Below are 20057 nucleotides of genomic sequence, written 5' to 3' on the forward strand. Positions count from 1 at the left end.
TGCAAATAAATACACTACATAACTTATTTATTGCTATTAAATGATTTTCCTAACTTGTATTTACATCCTCATATATAATACCGACCTACTGTGAAAATTATCTCAGATGTTATATTTTAAACATAATAATTACTATGTTCTGCAATGATTATTTTATATATACACAACTTATGTATTCTAATGTAATTATTTTATATAATTTTTCATGCATTGCGGAAAATATAATTTAAAAAAAGGGTTAACCTGGACGGGATTCGAACTCTTAACCTTATGATTTGAAATCCGACAGCTTACCAATGAGCTACCACAAGGACTTCTAGAACTATGCTTCTAGCGATGTATAACGGATCTCAAGATAATTATGACATTCATATCCATTACAAACGCTGTTTCTATTCTACTTTGACTTTTATTTTAGTACTCAGGCGATAATTATATTCTATTTCTTAACTTTGAGCATTCTTTTACATATGGAAAGATTCTTTAACGTATTTAAATGTTCCATTACGTATGGAGAGCTAAATGACAAACAAGCATGTGCTGACATTAAAAAAAAAAGTTTCGAAATATTGTATCATTAAGTATTTCAATCAATGTTGCTTTTTTAAACACTTGGTAACAAGTCCTATTATATTGAAAAGAAGAAAAACACATCTGCAAACTTTTTCCCGATTGCAAAGGCTGGCTTGGAGGTTCGAACCTGGCTTACTTTTTCCCGAAGATACCCGAAGCTGGACTTAGAAATTTTTTGCCTGAAAACACCAATAAAGAATGCGCTCAACCTTTTTGAGACAAGGTGTACATGTGAACTGAACCCTCCAAATACCATGTATTGGTTAGATGAAGTAAATAAATAAATAAGTAAATAAATAAATTCACGCGATCAGTACACAATAAAGGCAGAAAGGGCCTGGGCTGTTTCAGTATGGTCTTAGTATCATCGCGCATTAACTCGTGTGACGAACAACGTGAAAACCCAGCTTGAATATAGGTGGCATGGGTCAAGAATCGTAGGCTCTCATCACTCGAATGCACCCGACCCCTTCCGAACGAAAAGGTTTGAAGCTTGCTTCTGCCAAAATTCGCTTTGTCTGTAGAGGTTGTTTTATTCCACACTTTCAGTTGTTTTGTCCCTTGACATTGCTTTCTTGTCTTACTTCTGCTGAAGGGATCCAAAATCAACTGCCTGTCCAGCTCTCAGTTTAAACGTGCATCTTCTCAGTGTCTTTTGTGCTATTTTCCCCCTGTGTTTTTGTGGGGTTGTGCGAAAATGAATAAAGAAAGCGTGTTGTTAGAAAGTATTACGCACGTTTTCAATAGGTGAATCCTCAGAACTTTTCCACTTTTAAACATTCCTTCCCGGAAAATAACTTAACAGTTGTATCCCGTTCCTATTCGATGCTGAGCAAAGAAAAGCTCAAATCCGAACTGTCGGCCGCATACAACAATGATATTCTTTGCGCAATTAATAACACCAGTGATTTATTACTATCTCTGCGTGACAATGACTTAACAGATACATTTTCTGAGGTGTCAAAACTGGTGGACATAGTGTTGACAACGCCTGTAGCTACAGCAGAATCAGAACATTAATTCAGTACATTAAAAAGAGTGAAGACTAGTCTAAGAAATTCGATGAATCAAGGCAGACTCAATGCACTAACAATGTTGTCTATACACAAACACTATATTACCACAATAAAGGAATTTAACACCAAACTGATCGAGAAATTCTCCAACCTTGAGCATAGAAGAGCAGAGTATATGTATAGATAATTAGGTTAGTACAGAAAATATTTTGTCACGTAGTTACCCTATAATTATACTTAATGTGTTAGTATGATAAGTTTTTCTGACTGCAATTTCGAGTTTTTAAGAAATTAACTTAATAAAAAATAATAATAATAATATCTTAGTAGTAGTAGTAGTAGTAGTAGTAGTAGTAGTAGTAGTAGTAGTAACCATAAAGTATTTGTTTTGGGGCTTGGCCCACCGTATCTTTTATTCCACAAGCCGCCACTGCAAATAACTATGTTATAATTCGTTTATAATCTTTAGATTAATTTACTTTTCACCTTTTAAGGTTTTGCCAGGTTGATCTCCTTAATATTTTCACAACGGGGTTGAAGCAGTACATGGTTCAAATGGTGAAAGTAATGGTCAGAATTCACATTCGTCAGTGCATCAGGTATTTTTTTTTTTAACTATCTTCGCTTGTATATTGCTTTGTTAGAATATCTTAGATATAAGTTTTTGTATCAATTATTACATTAGTTTTTTTTTTTTTAAATATTAGAATAAAACACATAATATTTTATATTTTTGATAGGTAAACATGACTAAAGAATTTGATCACTTCATTGTCAGGTACTGAGTTTATTGTTTAATAAATATTGATTGGATAATTGCTTAACTTGCAATAGTAAATTACATCTAAAAGTTGAATTAGAAGGTATTTTAGGTGAATACAATTTGATTTTTTAAAGAAAGATTACTTTAAAAATAATTCACAGTATTTCAATATAGTTATTACTATTTCAGTGAAATAAAACGCATAGCCATAACATGTAGAAAATGTTTCTTATTATTGCATCCCTTCATGACCATATGAGTAACTCATGTGCGTTTGCATCATTGTGAGTTTGATCCTGAGTGGGAGTAATTGCGTTAGATAAAAACATGAGTAGCGTAGTTCGAATTTCATTTGAAATGTTGGCCCGCCTCATGTATATCCTAGGTGCTACAAATAAACAAACTCTAACAAAGCAATTTGCTTATTATTTTTTTTTATCTCAGTTTGCGTGCCAACCTATTTCCTTCTAAATGTAATTACAATAATAAAAGTAAGAATAAATTTTTATAGAGACATGTTCTTTCTAAGAGGTTAGTATTTTCCCAGTGGGAACATAAGGTTATATGATTTTGTGATGGATAACATCCTGCCTGTTGGTTTTCTCGGGGTTCTTCCTTTTCCTCCGACATTCACATTCCTTCATTTTTTTCGTAATCATTACTTGCATTAGTCACCCGTCACTTTTAGCTGAAAATACATAAACATGGTACATTAGATTAAATGTGACATTTCATTTTTATAAAATATTGAAAATGCAACTGGAACTTATATAATTATTTTATAATACTTGAAAACTACATGTAAAGTGTAGACAGATTCATAGATCCAAATATACGCTTAAGGAGACAAACATGTGGATTATCACGTGCATATCACTGGCCTTAGTTGTTGTGTAATCGAAAAGCAGGTTCCACGACCTCATAAATGCTTGAGACACATTTTTCGGTCACATGGCACGGTAGAGAGGGTTACTTTTGAACAGTTCGAATTCCCCGTCACAACAAACCATTTTTCACTAACTGTACTCGGTAGCTCGTTAAATATATTGGGTATCATTTTCTCGTCATTTTATAGTGGAGTTGTCAAAATTTTCTGACAACGTGAGGGTTGAAGATTAATTTCTTGACACATCAAAGACTATGAAATTTACTTTCTGAAAGTTACTGCGTTGTGTGAGAATTTGTATAACACATGTTTACCTGTAGTCATGTGGCTCAGTGGTAGAGCTCTCACCTTTGGTTCAGGGGTCCACAACTTGATCTCAGCTCCCGCCGAGGTGGACTTTGTGGTGGACAAACACTGGCTGCTTGAGTTTTCTTGGGGTGCTCCCGTTACCTTCCATTTTCGTCATTTTAGCATTAGCATCTACCTCATCATCACTATCTCCCTTAGCCTTGATTCATAATTGTGGGACATTAAACCAAGAAAAAATATTACCCTATCCATTAGGTAAACTGAGCCATTATTTCTGGACTTGATGAGACCACATAGGAGAATATTGCGAATGGTACAAAATAAGTAGATGACAATGAATCCTGAATTGAAAAAAACTAAACTAAACTAAACTAAACTATTCATCTAAAAAATATCACCAATTTATCTCCATGGACTGTAAACAATGCATTAGAATTTGCAACGCCGGAAATGCGGCTATTTTCCAGACTGGCGTTTAGTCAAGGTTTTGGGGAGCGTTTATAACTGAAATGCAATGGAGTAACAAGGATTATGTTTCTGAAATCTTCTCTCAGTTATGCTTTAAAATATCACTTTAAAAGGATCCTTTTGAGCACCTTTTGTGCTGGATTCATATGAAACAACCTTGGATTTTTTTTTTAAATAAATGTTTTATTAACTTTTTTTGTGTTTTGTTGTCTACTTTGTTAACGCGTTTTGAACTTTCTGCTAGAAATTGCTTTATTGAGGTTTGGAAGTCGTGAAATTTTAGTGCGTCTGAGGTGTTTGTCCCTTATCTATAAAATTAAAACGTTGTTTGACGTATAACTACTACTAGCTCGCTGCAACGATTTTGATGATTTTTGGTACATGAGTGGACCATGACCTTACTTAGTACTTTAGCATGTTACTTTAATTAAAATCAGTGACGGATTAAGGGGGGGTTTAGGGGGGCTGTAGCCCCGGGCCTCCAGGTGGAAGGGGGCCTTCAATCTGATCAAAATCTCAGCTGGCTGTCTAAAATGGTTGATACAAGATACAATCATCATTATAAGATAAAGTATGACCAAAAATATGAAACATATTCCCTTAACTTTCCTACTATACATCACAGAAATGTATTAGATGAAGTCAGCAGAGGCCACATATTTATTCTAGCCCCGGGCCTCCAGATGGGTTAATCCAGCCCTAATTAAAATGCTTATGTAAGAGGTAGGGGAAGTCAAAATGTATGCGAAAAATTGCGTGTCCTGTCAAGTTACGAAGACGGAGTTTGGAATATAGTCTCCTTATTAAAAATGAGCGAAGCCGCGTCCCAGTGTTTTTGAAAATTTACACTTCAAGACTGGGAGGGGAAATTTATTTGTATACGCCTAGTGGGTGAGAAGGGCTTGGGATGTACAAATAATTGAAAACGACCAATATTAGTATCGAATCCGTAATTTTCGGGGTTGCTAAGCTGATTAGTGACAATCCCGACGACATTTATGCCTAGGTTTATGCAAGGACGGCCATGTCAACTTGTTCGGAAATTGACAGGGACAACATTGAAGATATTGCTGTTCATTAATTATTTCACTCGTTCCTTTACTTTCAAATATTTTGCATAAACTATATTCTCCTCGTGCGAACAACAGTCATTTTAGGTAGTTTATTTACTATTTCAAACATTCTGTTGTAATAATTATGAATTATTGACTGAGCACATAAATATGGAAGAGAAAGAGATCATGATGACGAGATAGAGAATTGCAAGAAGTAAAAGGAGACTTTCCTTTCCTTTAAATAAATAAATAAATAAATAAAAGTAGAGAAAAGGAGGAAAATAGTGGAATAGTGTATTACACTGGATGGCTTATCATATTATTAAGTTATGTTAATGAACAAATGTTTCTGTCCCTGGTAGGATTCAGGAAAATGTAGAGTGGGGAGACACACGTTAGGTAGTGTTACTGTGCATATGCTATGAGCAGAGGTTGCGTAGGGTAGGTGATATAAAATAACAAAGTGATGGAGCGGAGTGTCGGCATAATATAGTAGTACATCATTGTCGTTTGTGTATCCTCATGATTTGCATATTAAAATACTTTTATACTATGTCTTTTACGCTAACATGTCGATGGCCAGCCCCCATTTCAAACAGCAACTCCACTTATGTGGGTCCAGGTAAATGGCAACGTCGCATTTTCATTTAACATTAGGCGCGTAAAGAGTGTACATCCCAAACGGCTCGTCTGATTTAAAATCTTCCTTCACTTTAGATTGAAATCATCATATTTGGAGACGGTTTTCTCTCTTACATTTTGTTGTAACTTTGATAATAACAGAGTTACAATATGTCAGGGGACTTTTGAGACACCCTATATATGTATAGATCTTATATTTTATGTTATATTTAAACATAGTATATTTTAATTTTCATAATGCTAATTTAATTCCAGAACATTATTTTTGTATTTTTAATTTTATCCTCAGTATATTTATAAAGATTTTATATTCCAAAGTTTGTCCATGATTTTTATATTTCCTTTAAGAATATGCGTAGCGTTCCAACATATCGCCAGGGTAGCAGTCATAATCCCCAAGAATACAGCTCAGCTGGTACGAATCAATGCATTTATGATTAATGCTCGAGGTGTGGAGCTGCCTAAGCTGCAGGAAAAAATAAAAGAATGTTTTGATGATATGATGCTCCTGATGGATGTAGCGACTGTTAGCAGTACGGTTAAGAAATTGAACAAAGTCGTAATGCTTTGGCCAAAGAAGATCATGTATTATTTCCGTAAAAATATTGAAGTAAGTATTGCATCTATTAAGGCTATAAAATATTGACTCATTTTATAATTTCAATCTGTTGATTTATGTAAAAGAGAAACTATTTTGTTCCTCACATGGTATAAAGAATATTTTAAAATTTAATGTTTATCGTATTTTCTATAGACTGATACTAATAGGCTGGGAGGTCTGCAGCCAGGGGAAGCTAGAAGGGCCTGGCGTCCGTAAATTTTCCTTAGCCCTCCCAGACCACAATGCGTCATTATGTGCTATATTAATACAAAAAAATATATATGTAATTTAGGTACTTAATTAATTTATAATTAATTTAATTAATAATTAGGCATTTATAATTTATAAGGTAACAGGTATTTGTGAGGGATGCCTTATTTTAAATTCATTTCAATCCCTTTAAGAAAACACGAGATTAAGAAATAGAAAACAGCTAGAAACGAGGGATAGAAAGGAAGAATATATTTTCAGCTAAAGTTTTACACATATTTCTTAGTAATTCCTCAGTGATATCATGGATAAAATGTAGCGAACAAAATTCAATTACGGTAATCGTAGTTAGCGGAATGGTACGAAACACATATGGATTTAGAAAAGGCCGAAGTCAGGGAGGATAGAAATCAAATGCCAAAACCCGCGAGTTCCGGGGACCTTCAGTTAGTGGAATCCGACCCACTATAATGCGTTCAATTGCTGTCCCACTGGGATTGACCTCGGGACCTTGTGTACCAAAGGCGTGTGCTCTACTTGACCAGCGAGGAGAGCTCGTTGGAAGTGAAAGAGTCGAAGCTATAAATGTAATATTTCGAATAGCATAATGAAATCACAATTAAGCGATAACAACAAACGGAGTTTGGGGTGAGCCCTCCTTGTTGGTCAAGAAGGACTTGTGTTTTTGATTCATGAGTATAAGGGTCGATTTTTAGTGGGGGGAGTATATTAAATACAGTACAGTAGTTCAGATTCTACTTTAAACTATAAGTCACGTCTTATATAGTCTCGCTGCTGGCACAGGATGTAAATACAAATTCAGGATGAAATTGATTTCAGACTTGTTTATATATATATATATATCTTAGGAATTTATTTATTTGATAATAGTAAATAAAAAGTTTATTGGAATATTTTCAGATATTCGAAGAATACAAGGATAAGTTTGAACAAAGACTGTATACCACAACACAGGAGTTGCACAAAGGAATTGAAGATGTATTTGAGAGACTGGATATAATTAGCGCTTTGTGGGACATTAATGCGATTTACGATTACCTGGAGGTAAGTGTTTGTTGAACATATTCATGTAATCGTATTTTATCATCATCTTGCCTGTAACATTTGCAGTATTTTTCGTTTCGTAGTTCTAGTAAATGTTATAATAATGATCTGAAAAGTTAAGTTTCTGAAACTAAGTGCTAATGGTCTTCTATACGTAAGCTTTTTATAGATAATGACCAAACCAAAGGTATAGTCGGGGAGAAAGGGGAGGAGGTTATGCGTGAGTGAGCAGCATCGCCTTAATTCTTTTAGGAAGCTTAGTACTCTCCATTTTCTTTTGGACCCTTCAGGGCTACTTCACTTTCATATGGCAAGTCAGTGGAGAGTTTTTATTAATTTCGCCTTTACAAAATATAGGTATTTGCCTAAAAGAAATGGATTATCGAAGTAGAAAAGAGACGGTTTCATACAATGCACTCTAGTAAAGTGGTACTGTTTTTTCCCACTTTGTAGTTGTTACTTAAGAAAGAATCTTCAAAGTGTTCCTTCCTATAACAACATAATGAAAATATTTCCTCGTTTTTGGTTTTGTAATCAGTTTTTGTTACTTGTACTTCAATTGACTTCTATTATGGTACGAAGGCAGTTATTGTTACTGCATCATGATGCTAAGTTTAAACGTGGCAGAAAGGCACCTCTATATAACTCCTACGTGTTTATAAAATAATCCAAACCGAAGGAACTACTAAAGTATAAGTAGAAGATCCTTATTCCTCCTCATTAAATATCAATTTATTGCATTCTCTTTCCGCGAGAATGTCATATTCGTGATTTTTGTTACTAATGGAGTAATTTAAGAACAATTCTTTGTCCATGATCCTGATACAGGCAATTATATTTTTCTTTCATATGTCTATACGAGGTATTTGCATAAACAACGGAAGTACAAAATATACATAACCAAGATATTAAATGAGAATTTTGTTCACAATATCCCATGGAGGAGTCCTCTCCCTACATTTTTCTTTTACTACTACATCACAGTCTGAACTTGTTTCATCATTTGTTCATGTATAGTGAAAAGATAAGTAATCTCGATCGTTGTCAGTTTTAGCAAGTTATCAGCTGATATGAGTGACAAGAATCAGGAAATGCCTCAGGCAAAGGATGTTATGGTTACTAGTCAGTCTATCACACTACTGCTTACTCCAGTCTGCTTCAGAGCTAATTTCTATACAGACGATGAATGGTTTATTACAAGTAGCTCAGAATTGTATGTGTCACTGTTAGGAAAATAAAAAAGCTATTAGCTGTGCAAATGACAGTTTCTAGCCACTTACTGAAATTATTAGATTTATATGTGTGTGTGTTTATATTGTTTCTATATACAGGGTGGACCATTTATCTTGACACGACCTTGTAACTTATGCTAATGGACAAAAAATGCTGAAAGTTTGTACTATACAAACATGCCAGGGGAACATTGTTTGGCATACTCAGTGATACTACAATGTTAACAGTGTTGCCAATCCAACATAAAGTTGTACTTTTTCAAATAGCACTACGTCAGATTACTACATATTTCAAATCTGTATATGAAATTAAAACGTGCAATACTATACTTGTCATGCAGTGTTGCAAACTAAGGATGCTACAATTTTACAAACATCTGAAAACAACCAAACATTAGAGGATTCTACAGCATTAATAACACAAGTGAGACGGAAGGGATAATGCACATCCAAAGTATCTTAATGTTGAATACTGCGGTCATGATATGACGCATTTCGAACAAGTAGAAACAAAGTTACAAGACTTGAAAATTTGACTTTTTTCAAAGGACTTTTTTTTCGAAGAAGTGTTTAGATAAGCATTACATCGAATTACGTACGTGGGTTTCAATAGAAGTTAAGATTACAATACCTTTCACAGCAATTTGATATCTCAAATCTTTCGGGAAATGTGAAAAAATGGTAAATTTGATATTTTGCTTAAAATAGCGTATTTGCAGAAACTTATACAAACAATTTTTGATTTAGTTTGCTTCTATAACATTAAAAGAGTATTGCTTGATAGGTGTAATTACAACAAGTTCCCAAGTTACATAATTTTAAGCAGTACTGGAACTTTAACAGTTTTTACAATACCTCCAGTGTTGTATACGACACACTTCCTGTTCAACAGTTCCGACCGTTTCATTTAGCTTACTAGGTGCATTCGCATCAATTGCAACAGTACAAATTTATGTTTATCTTTCTGCCCGGCAGCAGTAGCTCGTGATGCACGATACCCTTCCAATTCCACCAAACGCACAGTGTGGCCGTCAGTGTGCTCTTTGCCATATATTGTAGAGTTTCGACTATGATTTTTTCTTACATTGTTGTCGTAGGCTATTCACTATTTATCACTCGTGGTCAACCACTTCAGAAAAGGATCGAGTTAAGTAGAGATTAGCAAACACAAATTTGATTAAGTAAATATTTTCGAATCAGATAATGAGGCACCCAACGTCAAGCTTCTTTTTGTAGCCAACTTTATCCAAATGGTTTAAACACTGTTTTTGGTGATAGATGTTTAGGTCACTGGTGATGTCATAACTACTTACATGCCAGTCTTGCTCGACTTTTGCCAGAATATCCTTCACTTTTGCTGTGATTGTTTGCCCGCTACAAAAAGATCTTGGATATGGACATTTCTAATACGAAAGCGATTGAACCATCTTTTATCTTTTGCTTTTCATAACGTGTCATGCTCATAAAAGAACATTTTTTTTTCATAGGTCTGCACAGAATTTGCATCTTTGTCGAAATGAAATTGTAAAATGTACCGCAATTTCGCGGAAAGTTAATTCATCTTCACGACGCAGTATTTTATGTCTAATTATAAGAATTCCAATACTTTTCGCACATTTACTTGCATGAAATATTATCTGCCAAATGACGTTAAGCCTGTTTCACTACAACTCATATTCTCTGAGATTTCGGACACTAACGCAATCCCGTACGCAGAAAGCTGAATACTTTTCAGACTAGCTGATATTTGAAAAATTCCTTTCTTTTACGTACACTAACAAAAACGTACAAGTATACCGAATTTCAAGTTTTTATTCCAATTCCAAGTACCTGAAACATGAGATTATAGGTAAAAAAAAAGAAAAAAATAAATAAATAAATAAATAAATAAAAAATAAAATAACATGGAAAATTTCTTTATCCCCCCAAAAAATAAAAATATTCACTTTTGGCAATTTTACTGTGGGTTAGTCCCGAAAAGCTACAATCATGCCAAATTCAAACGTTTCACGTCAACCGGAAGTACCCATTATTTTATGTCAGTTCATGTAGTTTTATATATATATATATATATATATATATATATATATATATATATATATATATATATATATATATATATATATCATTGATAAAATTTTCATTTACATGAAGAATGTTGTTAATTCACGTTCTATTAATATTAGAATCTAATAAGTATTATGCTGTGAGAGAATTAGTTTCTCATATCCTTTAGAATAGAGATAAATTTGGAGAAGTTAACTCGTAATATTTTCTTTGTGTATTCTAATAATTCTTACATTTTCTTTCAGGATATACGTTGGTTTAATAAAAAAATAAGAAAGTTCAGGGCTACTGTAGTTTGGATCAACCAAGAGGAAGCTCTTTTCAAGTTCCCGATTTCAATTTATCCAGAGCTCGATGATCTGAAAGTAAGTATGAAGAGATTTAAGTTCAAACGCGTTCTTCTTGTGTGATACAACATTTAAACATAATTTACCAAAAATAGCAGAATTTTTGACAGTTGTTTTGCGAACGACCGTGTTTCGTATTATACAGAGTTCATCGATCAGCACTTAGTGAGGATATTCTTGGTTTTTCACTTTCAGGGAGGACTAGAGCCAGTGTACTTAATATCTTCCGCCCAATTATACATCACCAGATGCCTGGAATCCAAGGGATGATTTTGCGATGCGACGGGGAACGGGAGGGGGCGGGTGAAGGGTCCAAACCAGTTTCACCACCGTTGCTGATATGACTTTCCTGTTATGGGACTCGAGAGCTTCCACTGATAGAAACATGCCTGCTTGTTGTTTGTAGAAGATATATTCTTCTAGAGAAAGAAGCATGAAATCATTTTCGTATATATTTACAAAACAAATTATTTACAAAACGTTGTCACTTCATGCAATTGTCCAAAGTTTTTGAGCACTATTATTACACACAGCAGTCCAAACTTTTGTAACACTTTATCACTACACACTGCCACACACACGAGAAAAAAATTTGGTAACTTTCGAGCGAATAGATAAATTACTAAGTGTATTTTAATTCGGTACACTTTAGCTGTGTGCTACAAGGAATCCTAAGCTGCGATTGCACGCAATAACAGATACTTTTTCAAGTTGTTAGTTGATAAATTATGTCAATATCAATTTTTTTTAAAATAGAAAATGATCTTTCTACTTCTACGGATGTAATCAGGGCATACTTAAAGCACGCAAGGACATTTGGATCAAATTCACTTTTACATAGTTTCACGTGGAGCACTTGTTCAAAAACATTTAATTTCTCCAACTCTTTATTAGCACCAACACCTCGCTCAGATTTCTCTCGGACAAGCTGACCCTTAGCATCTGGCACAACTCGAATTTTGTTCACTACAGAATGAAAATGTTTCAGGGAACTTGTGAGTAATTTCTTTCTTCCAAAAATATCATTGCGTCTGACACCATTGAATAATGGATAGCGATGGAAGCTAAGTCGTTTCCCACAGCAGTATTACTGAACATTTGTTGTGTTATGCGAATTGACGACGCATTCTCTTCAGAGAGAGAATTAACAGTATCTGCTAGCTTCTGAAAGTAGGTCACATAATATATACATCAGTAGATGTCCAAGTACCCCATCTCGTTATTATTGGTTGTGAAACGTCCCACTATTATGTCCTTGAGGCTAAGAGAGACAATGATTAAAGCAAGTGAATGATAATTTAAGAATTAGTGGAATATAATGGAGGAGGAAACGGGAGTACTCTGAGAAAACTCAAACACGATATTGTCCACTACAAACTTACTTGGCCGGGGATCGAACCAGGGATCCCCACACACCAAGTAAGGGCTCTACCACTGAGTCACCGTGCCCCCTCCTCCCATTATTAGTTATGGAGGTAAGGCAAGCTCAGGAGCAATTTCTTTAAACAACTGAATTCGGATGGAGCTTTGAGAAATATTTACTTGGTCTAAATTTAACCATCCACTAAATTTAGAAATACACCACGAATTTCCTCTGCAATTCGATGGAGGGCGTATACCAGAAAAGTTTTGTGAATCATTGGGAGAATGATTTTTCAGAGCCGTTGCTGCCTTTTTCGTGTACTGCGCTGCATCTATTACAAACAAAAGAACGTCTTGATGATTTACACTCATCTAATCAAAGTTAATTTTGTGTGGAAGTGAACATCTGGGCAATTGCTGTACTATTTATTTTTTATAGATGCTCACATATAAGAAATATATATATATATATATATATATATATATATATATATATATTGAACTCTCGATTACGTTCCTTGTAACAATAACAGGGGCCGCGGTGGCTCAGTGGTAGAGCGTTCACCTCTGGTGCTTGGGGTTCCGGGTTCGATCCCAGCCTCCGCCAAGTGAACTTTGTGGTGGACAAACACCGTGTGCGTGGGTTTTCTCGGGGTTCTCCCGTTTCCTCCCACTTTCTTCATTCCACCATTTCATTCATTACTCATCATCACAGTCTCCTTTAGCCTAACCGGCATAACCGTGGGACGTAAAACTCAAAGATTTTGTAACAATAGCAGTATTACTAAGGAGCCTTCCCACCGTGTCGGTTGTCTTATCGATGGAAACTCAGCTACTCTCCCACGTACTTCGTCCCAATTCTTTCAGTGACTCCCTAGTAACACCTATATATGTAATTTTTACGCAATGTTGACTCATTCGGTATATCTTCACCTGTGTACTTCGACAGAAAACATCTTAGAGAAGTATTTTCTGATTTCCACATAGGAATACTAGCTTTAATAAACCACACAAATCTGCAGGAAACAGATTGTCGATGAGAAAGAACGCACGAAGTAATCAGTGAGAGCTATGGTTCTCACGAGATTTTTGCTTTTCACTTGAAGCAGATTTATGTTTAGAAATCTCAACATGTTGTGTAACAATATATTTTTGCGCAATTTACTGACTTTTCACAAAGTTTACAATATAATACTAATCCGTTAGTTGTAAATATATATCGAAACCGAACTCGTTTACGTACTTGTTTAATTTGCCTTTCAGAAGTTTTACTTGGGCTCAAAACACATACATATATACACACACACACTTCTTCCCACGACTGGTCGTAAGAAACCACCAAACACCACCAAACCAAAATGAGGTATTGAAGTAATTATGTTATTTATTTGGTGCATCTGTGGAATACAACGTCGTCACAAAGAAAAAATGGAGGGGGGGGGGAGACAATACGAATCACATCCAGCCATTCCTTTGCGCCATATTCTTTTCAAGTATTGAGATTAAGCTTGATCTTGGCCTTAACATAAGCTAGTTTCCCCTATTTTTAAATGTCTTAGAACTGATAGAAACCTTTCTTGAAAATACACTACATGGTTATTACCATAAAGTCCTGATTTGAAGAAAATACAAAGAGTAGGCAGTTTTGGGCACTCAAATAATAAAATAGACAATATAGAATAAAATAGGCAAAATAAACTTTGCTTAAATTTAAGTGTTAAAGACTCCACCAAATGAAATTAAACATGTTCAATTTTATCATATCTTTAATATCAAGAAATACGCACTTTGCCTAACTTCCGGTCTCTACATATCACTACATATTTCATCACTGATTGATCATTATTATCTCTGTTGTTTAACTTACAACTATTACGCATATAAGTTTTCATTTTGCTCATTTCATGAATAAAAGGGTAAAAAAGAAAGAAAGAAAAGAATATATTCAATGAAAATGAGTCTTCAATGTGTAAATCAATAGGTAAAATAAATAATTGTAGAGAATAATTTCTAGTGCCATGAGCAAATTTTCTAAATTGGCACTAAATGTATATTCCTAAATATGGACAACAAGAATACTACTAATATCCCAACCATAAAGTCAATGGAAATTAAAAAAAAAAAAAAAAAAAAAAAAACGTATTTTATTAAATTACTCTATTTCCATGTGGAATTAGAAACATTTACTGCAATTTTAACAGACACATGTATGATTTCTTGCATTAGAATTGGTGAGCGAAGACAATTACAGTATTTCTTTGTATTCGATTTTGAAAACTGCAAGAGTTCCAAGTTTCCACAATTACTAAGTTATAAGTTTGCACAAAGAGTAGTGACGTTTTACCATGTGGACCCCAATCAGCCAGTCAGGATGCGAGTGGTTCCCGCATGGCTGATTCAAGAGTCGTTCTTTGTCAAATGACTCAGAACATGGCTGAGAAGTTATAACATCGTTTATTTAGTGCTCCGATACAATAATTAAGTTTTCATTAAAATGTGGCTATGCAATGTTAAGATTACAACCAGCAGCTTTATGTGAAGTATGTGAAATATCTGTATTAACGGGACGAGTAACATACTTCATATTTCTGAATTATAAATGGATTTTTGATAGCAGTATTGTTTTACTAAACAGCATTAAGACCGCCATAATAGGGAACTGTAAGTTACTTCGCAGTTTCAGCGAAATAATTTTTGTGTTTCTAATAGTCTGTGTCTTCAAATAGTTTATGTGCTGATCTAAAGATAACGCCATTGTGTCATTTATTTAAACATTGACACCATGGCACTATCTTAAGGTCAGCAGAATCAACAGACAGACTATTTAAAGACACGGCTAAAACTGTGAAGATACTTCTATAATAGGAAGGTTTATACCTGACAGTTCCTTAATCTGTGGTAATATTTTCGTATAGAAGAAATGGATCCAGGTTCCAGTGTGAATTTTCTTTGCAAACAATGAAACGGAGATAATTAAATCGTGAACTCTATTTAAGAGCATTTGTCAATAATTAGTGAATCTAGCATTAACAGAATTTTCTTTAATCATTTGCAGTCGTGAATTTTAAGAACACTTGCTATTGTAGTATATGCAGATTAGGTCACATACGTTATTTGCATACAAGATTTATGACGTCATTGAGTCAGGTCGTCGCTGTTTATAGTATGTTGGTATAATATTGTAATAGTAATGTCATATAGTTCTAGTGCAACTAGTAGTGTAACTTATTCTGTAACAGTATATTACCAGGGTGTTCCATAACTTTCCCGCCATGTCAGAAAGTATACTTTGGGCATTTCTGGAATCATTAGTGGCAATAAGAACATAGCAACCAATAGACCAATATAAAGAGGAATCCTTCCCCTGGCAAATATCCATTAATGACCGTTTTTAGTCTTGTAGTAGGTGGTCTTCTGATCTGAAATATGGAGCGGCAAATAATACTGATTCGTGAGCTTCTGCTATACGAGTTTCAACTAAGACACACAGCCCGTGAATTACCACGAAACATCTGTGCGGCGAAAGTGGAACATGCAATGAGTTACGTACGACGCAGCAAAGATGTGGGTCAAAAAATTCAAAGAAGGTGACTATGACTTGTCAGAAAAAGACCGTGTAGAAAGATCCACCACCATCAACACAGAGGCTGTACGAAATCCGAACACCAGGACCCGTATGTTCGCTGCCCAGGTGGTTACCTCAAAATTATCTATCTATCTATCGTAATGTTGGCAAGGTGTACAGACGTTGTCGAATTTCCTCGCACTATCTCACTCATGAGCAAGCACAACTAAGGGTGGAAATGTGGGAAGCACTGTTGAGCAATCCTATGAATAGTATTTCATTGGCGTTTTGTGACCAGAAGAAAAATTGCTTTACTATCGGACTCCAGACACCAGTCATCAATGACTGGACTCAGGCCAGGACGTAGCACCTGTGGTAAAACGGGCTGTTTGAACCCAAAGTGGTACTTAGTATATAGTCAATTTTGAAAGTTTTGTGCACTGGGAACTTGTGGGCTATGAACGCTGAACATACTATGAGCAACTGGAACGAAAGTATCAACTTGTATCACTGGTGAAGCAGAACAATGCTCCTTGCCATAGGTCTCGTGTCACCCAAGAAAAATTCCTTAATTTTGAAGATATTGAACTCTTACTGCATTCAACGTATAGTCCTGACTTAGCATATTCAGATCACCACTTGTTCCATACAATGGGGCTTTTCCTTTATGATAAAACATTCGCCAGTGATGATGATGTGCAGCGTGGGGTGCAAAATTTATTCTACTCGAAGTCCAGGGAATGGTAGAGAGTATTCGCAATTTGACGAAAACATGAATATTCATAATAGAGCACGATGGTTTGTATTTTGCAGAGTAAAATATCTTCTACACTGTTCACTTGCATTTCGATTTTCCACATGATGCGTGGTAGGAAACTTATGGGACACGTTGATAATAATTGCATGTGACCAATTAATATTAAACGTTACGTAAAATAAGAGAGTGGAATCATTTCGTTAGGCAGCTAATCCATTTGCCTTATACTGTGTAGTTTTCTTAGTGTATGCTTTGTATATTGTTCCCGTAATCGATGCTGTCTTCAATAAAAAAAAAAATTAAAAAAAAAAATTAAAAAAATATAAAAAAAAAATACAAAGGCATGCCAGCAACTCGAATTTTACTTAGTGAGCATGGGACGGAATTGTAAGTTTGAAGAGCAGTAATTTATTTGGTCAGTATTGTTGAGTTTAAAGTTACGAGCCACATCTGACAATGTACTTGCAAATGTCGCGTAAAGGACGTTGCAGACTATCCATGAGTTGCAGTATATAATCCCCCTTCATTCACGTATTTTCTTGACGGCTGTCCCACCGACTACCATCTCTTCCGGCATCTTCAGCACTTCTTGGGATTGAAGACCGTTCCTAATGAACAAGCCTACAACGTGCGGTTGAGGACTTATTCACATCGAGGACTTCTTTCGCCATGGGATCATTTGTTGGCTGAGCGATGGCAAAAGTGTGTGATTGCAAAAAGTGACCATTTTGATTAAATCAAGTATTTTAGTTTTCATTATTATAATTTTTTCGGCCTTCGCACAAACCTAATAGTTAATGCTGCCAGACCGTAAGCTTAAAAATTAGTCGTGTTTAGATTACTGGTAATTAATCTAAACATGATGCGATATATACAAGACGAAATGATACCTGGAGTCTCTTTTGTTAATGTATGGTTAAAAGTATATATTATTTTGGCTTTTATTTAAGAAAAATAGAATTTACCATGTTCAACTGACAGGTATGCTTTAAAAAATGATTATTTTTTTTTTTTATTTTGATAGTGTAACATCTTATGAAATGATGAGCACTAGTGTATTTTATTTTGCTGATTTTATTTTGCTGTCTCTGTAAACCAAACTGAGGAAGCTATTATAATGCACAAGAGTGTATGTGTTTTATTTTTCTTTCTTGTTTTAGGTTGCTCTTCAACCAATTGCAAATATGGTATATACAATACATTCATTGGTCAATCATTATAGATATTGGTGGGTTGCTACTCTCACGGATTTGGTATATGAAGATGTTGAAAGCTACATAGATGATGTAACCAAGTATGTAATTATTACTCCTCCTTATATATTTCTTCTTCTTCTTCTTCTTCTTCTTCTTATTATTATTATTATTATTATTATTATTATTATTATTAAGGCTGCGGTGGCATAGCTGGTAAGGCGCCTACCTATCATCTGAACGACCTGGAATTGATCTGCAATGGTTCGGGATTTGTTCTGTCGTTCTACCCTCGCTCAAAAACTGCTCAGGGGATCACTCAGTCTGTCAAATATGTATCTGAGGAGTAAAGGCTGCCGGAGCGTATTACTGACGTGATCATGAAAGTGTGCCCACATTACCTTACTCCGGGTCGCATTGTGCTGTCTAGAATAGGAAGCGTACCTTTATTATTATTATTATTATTATTATTATTATTATTATTATTATTAGTAGTAGTAGTAGTAGTAGTAGTAGTAGTAGTAGTAGTAGTAGTAGTAGTAGTAGTAGTAGTAATAATAATAATAATAATAATAATAATAATAATAATAATAATAATAATAATAGAAGTGACCGTTCATCACACATAGTAAACAGTATGGAGCCTGCAACACAATAGTATAATGTGAATTGTCTAACTTTAGGGTTTCTGAAGTACTCTATGATTTTTAAACCTGCTGAACGTGTAACCGACCCTGAAACTTCCCTGAAGTCGAAAATCGAAAATGCGACTTTGTACACGATTAGATCTGGTGAAGATTATCTGTGTACAAAATTTAGTGCTTTTAGATGACTCCCTTCTATGCAAATACAGTGAAACCTCTTCTAACGGACACCTCTATAAAGCGGACACCTCGCGTAACGGATATATTTTGTAATCCCCAAACACTGTAATAGGAAAAAACATATTGGCAAACCTCTCAAGCAGACACTCTCTAGTACGGAGACGGACAGTCTTTTATAGTTATTATTTACCTCCGTATTATGGACACTTTCTCTAGAAACAAGTTGAAAAGTACAGTAAAAATACACTGACCAAAGCTTAAAACCCATTTTATTTTAAATTATAATTTGTAATTGTTTCGGATATCTAGCATATCCTTCTTCAGACACTATCGAAATTAATGAAAATACAGACATATATATAAATGTTGTTATAACAAAGTTTAAATTCTTTAACCGTGCATATATATAGTCATTGTTATAAAAAAGTTTAAATTCTTTTAACAGACATATATATATAGTCATTGTTGTACTTTTTTATTTTTATTTATTTTTTCTTCTTTTTCTTATTTACTGAGGCCTTCAGCCAATCCTATAAGTCTGTATTTTCATTAATTTCGATAGTGTCTGAAGAAGGATATGCTAGATATCCGAAACAGTTACAAATTATAATTTAAAGTAAAGTGGGTTTTAAGCTTTGGTCAGTGTCTCTTTTGTTAAAATAATCAATCCAAAGCCATGAATAGTCTTACTAGTAAAAATACATTTTTAGTAATTCATATATATGTCACCAAGGAAGCATTATGACAGCATTTTGTCTTCTCAACTGTCTGCTTGCAATCCAGACAAAGCGCCTCTGTTTAACAACACTCTCATGTGTTTTGCTTACATCCCACTCCCACCCAACCTGTTTTAGACACAAAAGTGATTGATAATTGTCCGCAGTTTGGAATGACATGTTATTCTACTGTCCCTCTGGAATCTCTAACCAAGCAAAAGACATTTTTTTTTTTTTTTGCCCGCGGGCACGCATACTGTCCCAAAAAAGACACTACTGGACTGTAATTAACCACAAATTAAAGCGACATACTGAAAACGTACTAAAGTGCAGAGAACTATAACATCTTATTTCCATGTTATCCCTCGAACATAGAGAATTGGATGGCAGAGGATAATGCGGGTAC

General features: G+C 34.7%; 1 protein-coding gene across 2 annotated transcripts in view; it reads left to right on the forward strand.

Moving 5' to 3' along the window:
- Positions 1-20057, forward strand: part of Dhc62B (Dynein heavy chain at 62B) — a 321508-nt gene that overhangs the window by 52826 nt on the left and 248625 nt on the right. For both annotated transcript variants that reach the window (XM_081762141.1, XM_081762142.1), the window contains exons 10-14: positions 2084-2188; positions 6061-6322; positions 7445-7588; positions 11133-11252; positions 18079-18212. In XM_081762141.1, the coding sequence (XP_081618267.1) occupies positions 2084-2188; positions 6061-6322; positions 7445-7588; positions 11133-11252; positions 18079-18212 (765 nt within the window). The remainder of the gene's footprint in view (positions 1-2083; positions 2189-6060; positions 6323-7444; positions 7589-11132; positions 11253-18078; positions 18213-20057) is intronic.

The sequence above is a fragment of the Thermobia domestica genome, chromosome 6 (genome assembly GCF_964235325.1).
Source record: "Thermobia domestica chromosome 6, izTheDome1.hap1.1, whole genome shotgun sequence".
Classification (NCBI taxonomy): Eukaryota; Metazoa; Arthropoda; class Insecta; order Zygentoma; family Lepismatidae; genus Thermobia; species Thermobia domestica.